At 61.1% G+C, this 14,971-nt stretch overlaps 3 protein-coding genes across 5 annotated transcripts; 2 read left to right on the top strand and 1 right to left on the bottom strand.

Annotated features, from left to right (window-relative positions):
• The first annotated feature begins 78 nt into the window (after positions 1-78).
• SAR1A (secretion associated Ras related GTPase 1A) lies at positions 79-7,559 on the top strand. The gene is made up of 7 exons (XM_064513613.1): positions 79-185; positions 379-453; positions 2,549-2,668; positions 3,211-3,276; positions 4,935-5,038; positions 5,527-5,658; positions 6,433-7,559. The coding sequence occupies exons 2-7, from the start codon at positions 396-398 to the stop codon at positions 6,547-6,549; spliced, it is 597 nt and encodes a 198-aa protein (XP_064369683.1). The 5' UTR covers positions 79-185; positions 379-395; the 3' UTR covers positions 6,550-7,559.
• A 1,029-nt stretch (positions 7,560-8,588) lies between these two features.
• TYSND1 (trypsin like peroxisomal matrix peptidase 1) lies at positions 8,589-10,776 on the top strand. Its single transcript, XM_064513612.1, has 3 exons — positions 8,589-9,833; positions 9,910-10,226; positions 10,313-10,776. The coding sequence occupies exons 1-3, from the start codon at positions 8,830-8,832 to the stop codon at positions 10,531-10,533; spliced, it is 1,542 nt and encodes a 513-aa protein (XP_064369682.1). The 5' UTR covers positions 8,589-8,829; the 3' UTR covers positions 10,534-10,776.
• A 194-nt stretch (positions 10,777-10,970) lies between these two features.
• Positions 10,971-14,796, bottom strand: SPOCK2 (SPARC (osteonectin), cwcv and kazal like domains proteoglycan 2). Of its 3 annotated transcripts, XM_064513611.1 has the most exons (10): positions 14,495-14,788; positions 13,117-13,125; positions 12,993-13,038; positions 12,798-12,912; positions 12,606-12,720; positions 12,305-12,518; positions 11,978-12,196; positions 11,788-11,850; positions 11,528-11,665; positions 10,971-11,442 (listed from the first exon to the last, which is right to left on the bottom strand). In XM_064513611.1, exons 1-10 carry the CDS (start codon positions 14,693-14,695, stop codon positions 11,297-11,299), a joined length of 1,266 nt encoding a protein of 421 aa, XP_064369681.1. In that variant the 5' UTR covers positions 14,696-14,788; the 3' UTR covers positions 10,971-11,296. The 3 variants fall into 3 exon arrangements, 2 of the variants coding, with proteins under 2 accessions (XP_064369681.1, XP_025960585.2); XM_026104800.2 differs by lacking the exon at positions 14,495-14,788 and having other exon boundaries at positions 13,117-13,527; XR_010389639.1 differs by lacking the exons at positions 10,971-11,442; positions 11,528-11,665; positions 11,788-11,850; positions 11,978-12,196; positions 12,305-12,518 and having other exon boundaries at positions 12,696-12,720; positions 13,117-14,796.
• Positions 14,797-14,971: the final 175 nt, after the last annotated feature.

The following is a 14,971-nucleotide window of genomic DNA, read 5'->3' as shown; positions in this document are numbered from 1 at the left end:
CTGCAGCGCGTCCTGCCGCCGGGGGGGGGCCTCGAACCCGCGGCGGTGACGCCACGCGCACGGCCGACGTGGGAGCCAGCGCGGCGCCGGCGCGGCCGGAAGGGGCGGGGCGCGTGGGGCGACGCATTTCCGGCGGGGAGCTGGCGGCTGCCGAGGCAGGGGAGTCGCTGGGGCCGCGGCCGGAGGTGAGGGGCGCCGGGCCGGGGGGGCCGGGGGCGCCGCGGGCAGCGCGTGGGGGCCGGGCCGGGGCCGGGGCCCGGCGGGGGCGGCTCCGCGGGCAGCGGGGCCGGGCGAGGGCGGCGGCGGCCCCGCATCAGCCCCCGCGCCGGTGGCGCTTCGGGCCGGCCTTAGCGGCGCTTCCCGGTTGTGTCCCCGCAGGCGAGTGATCTTCAGCGATGTCGTTCATTTTCGAGTGGCTCTACAACGGCTTCAGCAGCGTGCTGCAGTTCCTAGGTAATGCCCCCCTCACCCCCCAGCAGCGGCCTTAACTCCTGGAAAGCCCCGCTCAGGCCTCGCAGCCGCCCCACCTCCCAGCTGCCGTGGCCTGTGCCCGCTGCTGCTGTGCCCTGAGAGGCAGCGGCGGGTGGGTCTGGTTTGGAGCGTGCGACTGCTCAGACCAGACTAGCACAAAGTCCGGTTGGAAAGCTGCGGCTCAATAAACCTTTTTCCTTTTCCCCGCTCCGGTAAGAGAAACTTTTAGGACATCTTCAGGTCGGTTGGCCCCCGCTGGAGTTTTCCTGGCAGCGTATAGAAGCCGTGAGCGCAGCTGGGCTGATGCCAAAGGCCCGTTTAGTCCAATACCCTGTCTCCAGCAGCATCCATTTCGGGATAAAAAAATACAGTAACAGGAAAACTTCTGACTTACTAGAATGTTAATTCCTATATGGAGGTGCACAGTGTGCTGCCAGATGGTTTGTGCAGTAATCTGATATAACTCAGTCGTCGTCTTCACCGCAGACACGAAGGGTAGGGCCTCTCGGTCCTGGCTGGGCGGCCGTCTGTCTGCTTTACGGCCCAGCGAAGGAAGATGAGGCTTAGGAGAACGGGGCAGAGCAATAATGTGGTTAGACAGCTGCCTACAGGAGTGAGGGCCACAGAGCTACCAGCGCTCTGTCTGCGCTGGCGGCGCTCTTACGTACGCAGACCCCAGGATGTGCAAGCCTGGGACTCCTGGAGGGCGAGGAGGAGCCTTCGCGGACGGCCCGGGAACACGGAGCACCTGCGGGATGCCCGAGGACCTCCGTGGATCCCGTTGCGAGTGACTTGCCGGGGGCAGATCTGCTGCTTAGGCAGGGAGGGAACCGGTGTGGATTCCCGTCCTCCTCCTGGTATCAGAGCCAACCAGCCCCACCAGAGCTCACGCTTGCTTCCGGCTGCTGCGGCCGGCTAGCTCGCTTCTCCTCCAGCTGCCGCTCCCGTTGCCAGGCCAGCCAGCTCGCCAGCACGCAGGGGAGACCGTGCTGGCCGCTGGCTAAGGCGCCGCTGCCCAGGCGAGGGAGGCCCGTGTGTTTTGGCTGCCTGTTTTACCACGTTGCGAGCAGTCACTTCCTGAGGCGTAGATGATGGCGAGTCTGTAGCAGAGCTCCTCCTGCCAAAGCCTTAAATCTGGCCGCGGTCCTTGCTGGAGGACTCGGTGTCCTCTGTTTCGGGTGCTTCTTGGGATGCAAGGGAGGAGGCGTGGTGATGGCGGCGTCCCGTCCTCGTGCAGGTGCCCCAGGTGGTGGCTTTGGTGAGGTCTCCCTTGCTGCAGGCACGTCGTGGTACCCCGAGTGTCTCCTCTGTATAATGACCGCTGGAGTTTGATGCCATTACTTTGCTCCTGATATCCAAATCCAGCCTTTTCTTTTAGTAGTAGTGAAACGGTCACTCAAGTGGCTTTATTAATCGTTGTCTGCATATGAAAGACTCTTCTCACAGTTTTTAGGAAATTATTTTTTTTTTCTCTTGAAAAAGTCCTGTTGGAAACATGATGGAATTTGCTTAGGGCGGATGCATACCTAGAGCTGGAAAAAAATCACTGTTTATTTAAGGAATATGATGTATTGTTTCATGCTTTGCACTTTTTCTCCAGTAAACTTGCTTACTGTGCTATCTCCTCTGAGTTTATTCTGTTTTCACATTTACATACTCCTTCTGGGTGACAGATTGATCTGTAATCCATTGCATGCAAAGAATATTTTCCTGCATGCTCTTCTGACAGGGTGTACCAAACATGGGGGCAATTTAACATCTCAGTCTGATGTTTTTCCATAGATGTAAAATGTTTTTGGAGAAAAGAATACGTTATTTGAAGACATGAGTTTAGAAAACGTCAGTTGTTGTAGGTATTATCTTGCATTGCCTTGGTAAAAGCCAGGACGTGTTCTGTTGTTGTTGTTTGGGTCTTTTTTCCCCTGTGGTGTTCTCTGTCTATGCTAGAAATACTGTATATAAATAGATGACAGTATTGTTTGGGGAGAGGGATTCATATCTAAACAGCAGCAAGTATCGAAGCGTTTCTGCCTGCGTGCGAAGATAGGCCTGCTGGATTTTTTTCTTTGCCTTCCAGGTTTGTACAAAAAGTCTGGAAAACTTGTGTTCCTGGGCTTGGATAATGCAGGCAAAACCACTCTTCTGCACATGCTCAAAGATGACAGGCTGGGTCAGCATGTCCCTACGCTACATCCAAGTAAGCCTTCCCGCGACTGAGCCCAGAGCGCCTCGCGTGGGTTTTCTCTTTAATTACTGAGTCACGTCTCCGAGTGTGGTGCTGAAAGATGCCTTAATGATAGCTTTATGCTGCGGAGCCAGACTTCAACAGCCTTAAAACTGGCTTTGAGGATGCAGTTACCTTTCACATGTTGGTTTCCTGAGCTGAAGTAAATTTGCACCTTCCTCTCGAATGTGAAACTGAGAGCCCCAGAACTAACGTGGCTCAATTACGATGAACTTACCCCTTTCGCGGAGGGAGCCTGTTTCTAATGAAAAATGTAATAACTGCGGATTAATAAGCATGTGCTTGAGCGAGGAGGTAGGAGAAGTTATTTTCTCCCACTCCATTCCAGTGGCTGAATTCTATAGTGTAGGGATATCTTATATAAGGCATGTCTGATGTTTTTATATACATATATATACATATGTGTGTATATATATATATACACACACCAAGAAATTCTGGCCATGATAGCATCTTTATTTTTCTGGAATGCAGCCTGTGTTTCTGTTTTTTAGCATCAGAGGAGCTGACGATTGCTGGAATGACTTTTACAACTTTTGATCTGGGTGGACATGAACAAGGTAAAAGTGAACTTGCTGAATGGGAGACACTGAATGAGGTCAATCTTCTGATTTCCATGATGTTCTCAAGCCACTTTAAGCAAAATCTACTGGAGACAGCTAGCAATACGTAATTTCTGTTGCCTGAAATGGTTTATGGAGTTACACGTGGAAATAACCTTCTGGCTCTAGGATACCAATTGTTTTAGCAGTTAAATGTTTATACTTATTTCTGGCAATCTGGAAAAAAATTGCTGTCAGTTGATGCTGTGCTGCCTGGAATATTTTTAGCCATAGAAGACTTGAATGTAGAAGGCTTATTCTTTTGAATAATTGCTGAATTTTCATTTTGAGACTTTCTGGAAGTTCTGAGAAAAGTTTGTTCTACCTTTTTTTGTTGTAACGCACACAAATATAGGGAGCGTCAGGTCTGAATGACTTGGCTTTTGCCCAGGGTCTTCTGAGCCTGTTACGTGCACTGTAGTACTTGCACTTGAATCCAGTACCCTAGTCCTTAAACTGGTCATCCTCAAAATGTGAGTCGTGCGGATGAAAAGCTTTCTAGTGCCGCTTGTTTTCAGACGTCCTGGTGTCAGCTCCCACTGAGCTGTCCGGGTTCTTTGCCAGGAATACTCTCAGAACATGGTGCGCAGAAAAAGAGCAAAGGCTTTATTTAATCCCAGCTGTAATTTGATTGATTATACTAGTATACTAATTTAAGGTACCACTGACAAATATTTTTTGATATGTTAGGAGTCTCTGTGTACTCACTGTTGCAACATGAGGTGTCCCCAGCTGCTGGGAAGAGATACGTGGAATAAGGCCAGCTCAGATCCATCGCGCTCTTCAAATCCTCAAGAAGTTTTTTTTAATCTTTAAATATGCAAACATTGGGCTGAGCCATGTATACACTTCCTGGCTGGTCTGGTAGTTGGCATGGGCTCGCAAAGCTCGTACCTTTCTCCTCACAAAAACAACTTGTTTTGATAAAAGCGCTTCCAAGGTTGCCGACGCGCTGACGCGATTAGTTTGTCCAGCTGCCCAGGGAGCGCTCTCTGGTGTTACTGGAACAGACCAATCTTGTGGCCTTGCACACACTGATTTTTCGGGAGAATAGCACAATTCCCCCCTTCACCAGCACTCGGTGTGTGAGAGGTTGTGGAGCGGTCACACCTGGCTAAAAAGGCATCCATGGTTGCCAGGTGTTCCCTTGGCTCCTGCAAAGCTGACTGAAATCTTCCAGGTAGATCTCACACAGTTGTTGGTTCGGGGACACGAACACGGCGTCATCTTTTTGTGTATTGCCTTTACCCAGCAAACTAAGCAGAAGACTGACAGACAGGATTGTGCCAGTGTAAGAGCTGTAAGAGCTAGAATGGGAAAAAACAACGCTGTAAGCATTACATAGACGAGCTAAGTGTGTACTTGGGCATGTGGCTGGCTCATGGACAAACGAGGATTTATAAGCAAGTGATAGATGTGGTTACTTGTGAAAGCAAAGGGAGCATAACCGGCCCTCTGAACTCCATGGTTTCCTAGCCTCTGTCCCTTCACTAGAAGGTCTTCTGTTGTCTTGAGGAAATCATGACAAAAACTGTGGCTACTGATTCTGGGCGTAATTTTCCTGCTCCTTCAAGTAGCGTTTTTACAGGGTGGTGTTTATCGCTTCTGTGTTCCAGCTCGCCGGGTCTGGAAGAACTACCTGCCGGCAATTAATGGGATTGTCTTCCTGGTGGACTGTGCGGATCACTCGCGTCTTATGGAATCCAAAGTTGAGCTTAATGTAAACTTCCCTTTTCCTTCCTCCCCTCCACCAACACCTTTGAACAGCTAAAGTTAATACTCCCGTTGCTGGGGCTGGAGCAGGCGGTTCTGAGAGAGTCTCCTGCTTCAGACCTGCACTTTCAATGCACCCTTTGTGCAAGCGATGCAGTGTCCAAAGTGTGGATTTATAGGAATTTGCATATTACTTTTATGCTGTGACAGGATCAGTGTAGACCTATGCATATATTTCCAAAGACTTGGAGAAGCCTAGGTGTCCTTCCTGTGCATCCACCGTAGGCTCTTGAGCCATCTTTGAAGAGTTTTCCAATAGCCTGTGCACTTAGCAGCAGCTTCTAAAAGTCTTTTGTGGAAAGTTTCCTCTTCTAGGGGGTGTATTACCAAAAGATAAGCCTTGTTTTTCACAGAGCTTAAAGAACGAAACACAAAGTTTCTTCAAATGATGGATGTTTGTTTTGCTTCTGCCTAACTCGTCTGTCTCGCACGCAGGCGCTAATGACAGATGAAACAATATCCAACGTGCCAATCCTTATCTTGGGTAACAAAATTGACAGACCAGAGGCCATCAGTGAGGAGAAGCTGCGGGAGATCTTTGGGCTTTACGGACAGACCACAGGGAAGGTAGGAAGCACGCGATCTTCGGAAAGTAATGGAGAGCTTTCGCGTTTAATTGCAGAATTGAGGTTCCGTCCAGAAACTACTTGATGCATTACTGTGAGTTTGTCCAAAATATTGACCAAGCTGACTCTTTAATAACAACAACACCCTGGGGCAAGTTTCAAAACCGCCAGAATTGCACAAAGGAGCAATAGCTCTGCAATGATTAGGAAATTGGATAGATGTCAAGCTGGTATTTTAACACGTCGCCTGGTTCTCCTGCTCTCGTTATTCTGCATTTTTGCCCAGTTAACTGTCTAATCATTTTCTCAATGTTTAAAAAGAATTGATTGGAAATGCTGGATAGCAGTAGTAAAACACTGCATCGCTACTCTTGACGCTAGCGTATCCACGCCCTTGAAAACTGCTTCTCGTGTGTCACTGTAAATATTGCAGATGCTGGTTTCTGCACTTACTACATCAAATTATGTGCCTTGAAAATGGTTCACTTAAGTGCTCCTAATGCTCGTTCTCCCAAGCCACTAGATATCAGCGTTCTGCTTGCTCTGAAAGTCATCTCGGCAGCTGCTCTGATACCTTACAGAGCTCAGCATACCACAGTCTTACTAAAGGGTCTGTGTAAAGCTGGAAGAGGAGATACCCTGGGCTAAGAGGGGTTTCCCTAGGTCGTGACTCGGCTGCCGCTTACTTGAGCGCAGCCAGAGGGTCTCGGTTTGCGCAGGCCTGGCCCCGGCGCCTGGTTTGTTGCCATCCTGATTTCTCTTTGGCTTTTCCTAGGGAAACGTGCCACTGAAAGACCTGAACACGCGTCCCATGGAGGTGTTCATGTGCAGCGTGCTGAAGAGGCAAGGCTATGGCGAAGGCTTTCGTTGGCTATCGCAGTATATTGACTGATACTGGGACAGACGTCGAGTTTTACTCCTCTGGACTGATCCTGTTCGCAGCTTCTATGGACTTTTCTATTAGAACATGGAAGGCTTTCCAACCACATACTGGCATTGACCAAGAGACTCCTGGTTTTCAACTACTCCATTGCACAGTGGTGACACAACTCTTTTCCACATGACTGGGAGACAGCACAGCTCTGCACAGGGGTGCAAGTTGTCCCTTTCAGTTGCCGCGGTTTCCTATGGAAACCGGGGCTTTCGGTTACAATGGGGCTGGTGTGATCTGGGAAGCAAAACTCTGCACACTGCACTGTAACAGCTGAAAAAGAGAGCACGTCTCACCACTGTGGTTAATTGACTTTAAGAAAAAAAAAAAGAGAAAAAAAGAAAGCAATTATATTTTTTAAAGAAAGTGTTACTGTAAACAGCGTCCCTTCTAACTTTTTAGTTTAACATTCATCTTGTTTAGTCCAGAGTCTGTTTAGGGTTTTTTAAAAATATATTTAACGGTATTTAGATATTTCGCAAATTACTGAACAAAGTATCATGATATTAGAAGTCCTCAATAAATATAGATTTGGGCTTAACTGATCTGTAGGATGGTTGTGCTGTGTCGCACTGGCTGATCACGAGGAGGGTGCTGTTGGGACTGACTCGTGCAATCAAGCTTCTTTACTTCACAGGGGACTTTAGCTGGAAGAGAGCACCCGCGAGCACAGCTGTTTGCTGCCGCCTCGCGGTTTTCGGGGTCTGACGGTGGTTACCAGCTGCGGCCCCCTCGAGCGGCGAGCCCGGGGGCCAGGCCACGCGAGAGCATCCTTCGGTTTCCCTGCAGCAGCGGGCCGGGCTCGCCGGGCTGTCGGTCGGGACGGTGGGGTCTTCTTACTGCAGGGCTCCGCTTTGCTGTGACAGTAAGAAACGGTGAAGCTGTTTTCGGTTGTTGTAGCATGGAAGTGTTTGACATTTGCATATCATATGGTTATTAATGTAGACTAAACCAGTTTCTTTTATACGCGACAGATTTTTGTCTGAAGTTTCATTACTGTCTAGCACTCATTTTCGGTTAAATAAAGACATGTCTTTCTCCTCCAAAGGGGTGGTGATCCTCAGTGTAAACGGGCTTTCGCCGAACCGCTGCTCGGCAGTTTGGGTGAAGTTGTTTGGCACATCTGTCGCTGGGGAAGAGGGAGGTCTGTGGGGAAAAAAGCCTAAAGGCAAGGGAAAAGGAAAACAAACTCGCTGTGGCATCTTGCTGCGTTTATGCCGTAGGCAGCCTCTATCCTTACTGATAGCAGCGAACGCCTGAAGTGCACGTACACGGGGAACAGCAGAGCTCTTGGCTGACGGCAGAAGCCGATGTGGCAGCTGAAGAGGAGACTTGAGAGCAACGTAGCTGCTTTCGGGGTGGGAAACGCGCTTGCCTCGGGGCTGTTCTCCTCCTGCGTGCGGGGGTCCAGCAGCCCGGCGTGCTGGGCCCCGAGTCCCTGGGGCTCGCTGTGAGCTTCTCGCTCGCGAAGCCCAGCAGCGCCTGAACAAAAAAAGTGATCCTGTTCTCCCCGTGGGGACAGCTTAAATCCCGGCTCCAATTTACCGCGGGTGACGATGGCAGGATGCAGCTAGCTCCTGTCAACGCAGGCTCCAGCCGCTCACCTGCAAAAAGCATCTTGTCATTTTCTTGCACTTGCAATATTTAAAAACGCTGTTCCTGGAGTTTTACTGCCTTTGCAGGATGCCCTTTAGGAAATCGTGTCTTTTGCTAGAGAAGGGGCAGCTTTAATGTGCCCTTCTGCTCCAATATAATTAATTAATTAATTGATTGATTAATTAATTAATAAGGGGTGGTCGGACGATAGGGGCATTGCCGAGGAGCTGCTCGCTGCAGTAAAGCTGCGAAGCTCTGCAGCCCTTTGCGAGCGGGTGCGCGGCCGCCCGCGCGCGCCCGCGCGCGCCGCCCCGCCCCGCCCGCGCCACGTCAGCGCGCGCCCCGCGGGCCGCGCCCCGCCCCCGCCTCCGCCAATGGGCGCAGCGCCGCCCACGCGGGGCGGGGCCGGGGCGCGCGGGGAGGGGCCGGGGGCGCGCGGCGGCCTTTGCACCGCCGGGGCTCGCGCAGCACCGCACCGCACCGCGCAGCACCGCACCGCACCGCACCGCACCGCACCGCACCGCACCGCCGGGGCTCGCACCGCCTGGCATTGCACCGCGCCGCCGGGCCTTGCACCGCAGCAGAGGCCTTGCACCGCACCGCACCGCAGCGCCGGGAGGCCGCGCACAGCCGGGCCCGCTCCGCATGCCGGCCCGCGGTAGCCGCTGCCATGCGGCGGAGCGGAGCGGCTGCGCGGTCAGCGTGCGGGGCCCGGCGGAGGCGGCGGGGCCCTGGAGCTGCAGCGGCGTGGTGCTGAGCTGGGACCCGGCCGTGGTGCTGTGCCACGGCGCCGTCTTCGCCGCCCTGCTGCGGGACGGCCCGGCGGCCTGGGCGCGGCGCGAGGCGCTGCCGCCCGGCGCCCTGCGGCCCGGCCTGCGGGTGCGGGTGCTGCGGCCGGCGGGGCCGGGCGGGCGGCCGCGGCGGCACGAGGCCCGGCTGCTGGCACTGGTGCCCTGCGCCGCCTTCGCCGAGGCGCTGGCGGGGGCGGCGGCCGGGGCCGAGCCGTGGCGCTTCGGCGGCGAGCCAGCGGCCGAGCCGCGGGCGCTGGGCTGGTTCGGCCTGCTGCGGGCGCCGGGGCTGGACGGCGGCGGCGGCGGCGGGTGGACGGCGCGCGGGGCGGCGGCGGCGCTGCGCAAGGGGCAGGCGCTGGTGGCCTGCGGCTCGCCCTTCGGCGCGCTCTGCCCCGACCTCTTCCTCAACACGCTGAGCGCCGGCGTGCTGAGCAACGCGGCGGGGCCCCGCAACGCCCTGCTGCTCACGGACGCCCGCTGCCTGCCCGGCACTGAGGGCGGCGGCGTGTTCGCGGCGGCGGAGGCGCGGCTGGTGGGCGTCGTGGCGGCGCCGCTCTGCTGGAAGGGCCGCGAGTGCCTGGGCCTGGCGCTGGTCTGCTCCCTCGACGCCATCTTGAGCAGCGCCGCCGCCATCTTGGAGCAGGCCGGGGCCGTCCCGCCGCCGCTGCCGCCGCCGGACGAGGACGAGGACGAGGAGGAGGCGGCCGGGCTGATGCCGGCGCTGCTGCGGCACGCGGCCCTGGTGCAGTGCGGCTCCGCGTGGGGCTCGGGCGCCCTGCTGGGGCCCCGGCTGCTGCTCACGTGCCGCCACGTGCTGCAGCCCGGCGCCCGCGTCACCGTCCGCGCCGCGGCCGCAGGGTGAGTGCCGCCAGGGCCGCGCAGCCGCCCTCCGCCGCGCCGGGGCCCGCGCGAGCCCACGCCGTGTCGTCCGCAGGGGCGCCGCGCTGGCGGGGCGCGTGGTGTTCGCCAGCGCCGAGGAGTCGCCCTTCGACGTGGCCGTGGTGGAGCTGGAGCGGAGCTTGCCGGGCCTGGCCCCGCCGCGCCTGGCCGCCCGCTTCCGCCCCGGGGAGGCCGTGAGCGTGCTGAGCTTCGGCGGCCTCGGCGGCGCCTGCGGGCCCTCGGTGACGGCCGGCGTGCTCTCGGCCGTCGTCGCCGTGGCCGGCCGGCCCGTGATGCTGCAGACCACCTGCGCCGTGCAGGCCGGCGCCAGCGGCGCGCCCCTCTTCGCCACCCGCACCGGGCACCTCCTCGGTGAGCCCCCGGCCCGCTTCGGGTGCCCAAACGCGGAGACCCCCCCCCCCCGGCCACCCCCCTGAGCTGTGTCCCCCCCTTTGCAGGCATCGTGGCCAGCAACGCCAAGGACACCAGCGTGGGAGCCACCTACCCGCACCTCAACTTCAGCGTGCCCATCACGCTGCTGCGGCCCGCCCTGGCCCGCTACCGCCGCACCGGCGACCCCGCCGCCTTCGCCGCCCTGCACGGGGCCGCTGCGGAGGGGGCACGCGCCGTCTGGCGGCTCCAGCGGGCCCCCCCGGGGGTGCCCTTTAGCAAGCTGTGACCCCCCCCCCACGGGCGCAGGGCCTCGGCGGCACCTCGAAAATTGAGATTTTTTTTTTTCTTTGTGGTTTTTTTTGTTTGTTTTTTCCCCTGTTCCTTGAGGCACAAACGCTGCTTGCAGGGCATGCAAGAGAGCGCAGCACACTGGAGCAGTGCCTGGGCGTGCATCCCTTTGGAAAGGGGTTTCCCCCCCCCAAAAAGAAACCCAAATAGCTGTTTGCAATAAAGGGGTTTCAGCAGCTGCCTCAGGTGTCCGGCTCCTGCTGGGGCCCTGCAGCATTTTGCCCTGGGTTCAGGGTCCCCTTTGGGGCTGGGCCCCATATGGGTCCGGGGGGGCTGGGTGGGGGTCCTCACCCTTGTCGGAGTCTGTACCCGGGTTGGGGCACCTGGGGGGGGGGGTCTGGGGGCCGCGGCGGGGAGGAAGGTCACGGCGCGGGGTGACACAGCAAGGGGTGTTTATTGCACAGCCGGCTACACAACAGCGCCCCGGGCGAGGGCAGCAGCGCACGCACAGCACGGGGGGGCAGCGCGGGGGCCTCTCCTCTCCCTTGGTCTTTTATTAGTATGTATATATATATATATATTTAATTTTTTTTTAAGAAGACGCAGTAGCACTAGGCCTACAAGGCTCTACCCGAAGCTCGATGTGGCAGCCGCCCGGGCAGGGGGTGCAGGGAGGGGCTGCTGGCCCAGCGTGGCCCCCCCGTGCACCGCCCCGGCCCCCCCCAGGCTCACCGGCGCCCGCCACGCTGCCCGCGCCGCCGCTACCAGATGTAGCCGCCGTCGTCCGCCTCGCCCGCTTCGCCCTCCTCTTCCTCGGCCTCCTCGCCGGCCTCCTCGGGCTCCTTCTCCTCCTCGTCCTCCCAGCCCACGCTGCTCCCGAAGTCGCCCGAGAACCCCACCACGTCCTCTGCGGGAGCGAGGGGCGGAGGGTCGCAGCCCGGCCCCCCGACAACCCCCCCCCCCGCCGCCCCCCGGCCGTGGGGCACGCTTACCGCAGTCGGGGCGGCCGTGGCCCCGCGTGCCCGTCAGCTCCAGCCCCAGCGGGTCCACGCACCAGCACTCCCCGCCGCCCTGCTCACACTGCAGCTTGCGGTAGTAGCCGTCCTCGTCGCAGCTCGGGATGAAGATGCCTGCGGGCGAGCACGCGGGTTCCCCCCCGCACCCCAAAACACGCTACCCAACGGGAAAGCCCCTGCCAAATTGGGGGAACCGGCCCCGCGGTGGTCACCCCCCGCCCCGCACCCTGGCTCACCAGGCTTTTTTTTGGCTGCTTCTTGGATCTGGATCTTCTCCAGCTCCCGGAGACAGGGCGGCTCTGTGAGAGCGAGAAAAGCCGCGCTCAGGGCGGGCATCCTCCAGCTGTGCATCCGCCAGCTGTGCATCCGCCAGCTGCGCGCCCCAGCTGTGCGCCCCCCCCCCCGGGTCCCCCCGGCGCTACGCACTTTCCCTCCAGAAGCAGAAGCACCACTCGGCGGTGGAGACGCGGCCGTCCTTGTGGGTGTCGCAGGAGTTGAAGAAGGCGCGGATGCACACCTCGTACTTGTCCAGGTTGATGGCCGCCAGCTCGGCCTGCTCCAGGAAGAGGTCGCCGCTCGTGTCCAGCCGGGCGAACATCCAGCCGACGGCGTCCTTGCAGCCGGCCGCCAGGCTCTTGTCCAGCGCTGCGGGGCGGGGAGGCGGCGCGTGGGACGCGGCCGCCCCACGGCTCCGTCGCACCCCCCCCCCGAGATGCCGCGTGGGGCGACCCGCCTCGGCCCCGCGCCTCGTACCGGCGCCGCCGGAGCCGTTCTGCTTGGCGTTCTCCCGCAGCAGCTGGAACCAGTCGCGCAGGCGGTCGCCCAGGTCGGCCAGGTCCTGCCCGGTGCAGGTCTCGGCGGCGGCGGCGGCGGCCGTGGGGCCGTGCTCGGTGGCGCAGGGGCACTGGCCCTCGCACTTCACCGCCAGCTGCTTGCTGGCCAGGCACGCCTGCTGCTCCAGCTTGCACTGCGGGAGGGAGGGAGGGAGGCGTCGGCAGGGCCCCGCCGTGCCGGAGCCGGCGCGGGGAGCGGGCGGCCTGACCGCCGGCCTTACCGCCGAGCTGTACGTGTGGCCGTCGGAGCCGCAGACGGCGGCCAGCGGGGCGCCGGGGCAGGGCTTGCAGGCGCTCTCGGGGCCCTCGCGCGCCTTCGGGCCGGGCGGCTTGATCCTGCGAGCGAGAGAGAGTGCGGCGATGGCGGGGAGCTGCGGCGGCGGCGGCCCCGGCACCGCCCGCCGCCCTCTTACCTGTGCTCCAGCTTCTTGCGGCTGATGCACATGGCGCGCTGGTAGCCCTGGGCGACGCACACCTTGTGCCGGCTGCATTTCACCTTCTGGCACGGGTCCTTGGTCGTGTCCAGGGCTGGGGGGGCACCGGGCGGGGGCTGAGCCGCGCGGGCCGCCCCGGGCAGGGGCGATGCCCGTCCCGTCCCCGCCGCTTACCCTCATCGAGGGGCTGGTTGTCCTCCCAGCTCTTGATGTAGTCGTCCTGGGGAGGAGAGGAGAAGCGGGCGAGTGCCGGCCGCCGCGGCGTGGGCCGAGGCCGGGGGGCGGCTCCAACACTCACCTCCACCTCCTGCGCAGGCGGCAGAGGCCCGGCCGGGTCCGGACCCAAAAAAAAGAGGGAGAAAGAGGGCGGTGAGACACAGCGCTCGGGCCCGGCCGCCGGCGACGCTCCTCCGCAGCCGCGATGCCGCCGGGAACAAGCCGAGGAGTCGCGGCACGGCCCGGGGGGAGCCGAGGGGGAGCCACCCCACGGGACCCCCCCACGGGGCACCGGCACTGGCGGCTGGTCCCGCGGGAAGGCAGAGGGCGAGGGGGGTTTTTGCGGCTCCAAGGCGGCGGTTGCCACCGCAGTCAGCAGCCCGCGCTCCCGCGCCGCGATTAGCAGCACTGCAGTGCTCGGCCGCTCCCCGGCGGCGCGGCTCGCGGTGGGCACCGAGCGCGGCCCCCCCGGCGGCATGGGGCATGCCACGGCCCCCCGCCGAGGACAAAAGCACCGCGCGCGGTGACACAGCTCCCCCCCTCCCGGCGCGGCATGCCGCAGCGCAAAAATCCCGCAAATCCATGGGATTTGCTCGGCAATCAGCACTCGCTGCCGGCAGGGCTGCAAAGGCCCCCGGGGACGGGGATGCTCTGCCCGAGCATCCCTGCATCATGCTGCGTCGCGGCCGGGGAGCACCGGGGTGGGGGGGGAAACACCCCCCTCCCCACATCCTCGCCCTGGGGCTGCCGGCTCCGTTAGCACCATCTACCGCGGCACGATCGGTTTGTTTAACCGGGAGGGTCGCGGCCCCCCGGCGCTGCGCCGTATCCGTGATGCCAGGCCCGCACTTGGCCCTGGGAAGAGGGAGGCAGGAGCGAGCGGGGGCCATCGGGGTGGGTGTGCGCCCAGCTGGGCCTCCGATGCCGCCGTCCGCCGCGGCCTCGTGCCGCTCCCACCCGAGGTGCGAGCTGGGACAGCAAAAATCCCCGTTTGCCCCAGATAGCGTGAAATTAAGATGTGGAACCGAAGGCGGGCTGCTGCCATTCTCAAGGCTGCGTAAAAGCCGGGGGTTTAGGGGATGGGTGGTCCCAGGGCCACGGCGGCATTTTGGGGACCTCCAAGGCCACGAGGAGGGGAAGATGCCGGGAAACCGTCCAGCCCCGCGACCCGTGTGATGGTGTTGCCCACGGCGGGGCTTTCGCGCCCCGCGGCGAGGGCGCGCGGCCGGGCCTTGGCGGGGCCACGGCGTCGAGCCCCGGCATGGCGGCGGTGCCGGGGGCGGCGGCGGCGGCCTCGCGCCCCGCACGTGCTGCCGCGGGCGGGCGGGCGCTGCCCCGGGGGCCGGGCCGGGCCGGGCGGTGCCGGTGGGACGCGGGGAGAGAGGGAGGGAGGGTGGGAAGGGGGGGCCCGGCTGCGGCATCCGCAGCGGCGGAGCAGCCCGCCCCCCCGGCGGACTCACGTCTCGGAAGCGGTTCCAGTGCTTGATCTTGCCGCTGTACTGGGAGATGGAGGAGAGCCATTGTTCGTCCTCCATGAAATTGCCGGGGCTCTCGCCCGCCTTGCCGGTGCCCGCGGTGCCGGCGGCGGTGCCGGCGGCGGCGGCGGGCAGGAGCAGGGCGAGCAGCGCCAGGGCGGCGCGGCGCCCGCCGGAGCCCCGCATGCTGCTGCAGCGCCGAGGGGAGCGGCGCGGCGCGGCGCGGTGCGCACGGGGAGGCGCCGGCGGCGAGTGCCGGCCGCGGGGCGGCACCGGGCGGCACCGGCGGGCGGGCCGGGGCGGGGCTCCCGCCGCGCCCCGCACCTGCGCGCCGCCGCCGCCCGCCGCGGGGAGGGGGTGTCGCGACAGGCGGGGGGGTGTCGCGACACGCGGTGCTGGGGGGGGGGGTCGCTGGGGGCCCAGGCGGCAGGGCCCCCCCCCCCCCGGCGTCCCAGGAGCGGA

Source organism: Dromaius novaehollandiae, chromosome 6, assembly GCF_036370855.1.
Source record: "Dromaius novaehollandiae isolate bDroNov1 chromosome 6, bDroNov1.hap1, whole genome shotgun sequence".
Lineage (NCBI taxonomy): Eukaryota > Metazoa > Chordata > Aves > Casuariiformes > Dromaiidae > Dromaius > Dromaius novaehollandiae.
Note: the sequence above shows the minus strand (reverse complement) of the source record. Positions and strands in the feature narration are given on the sequence as shown.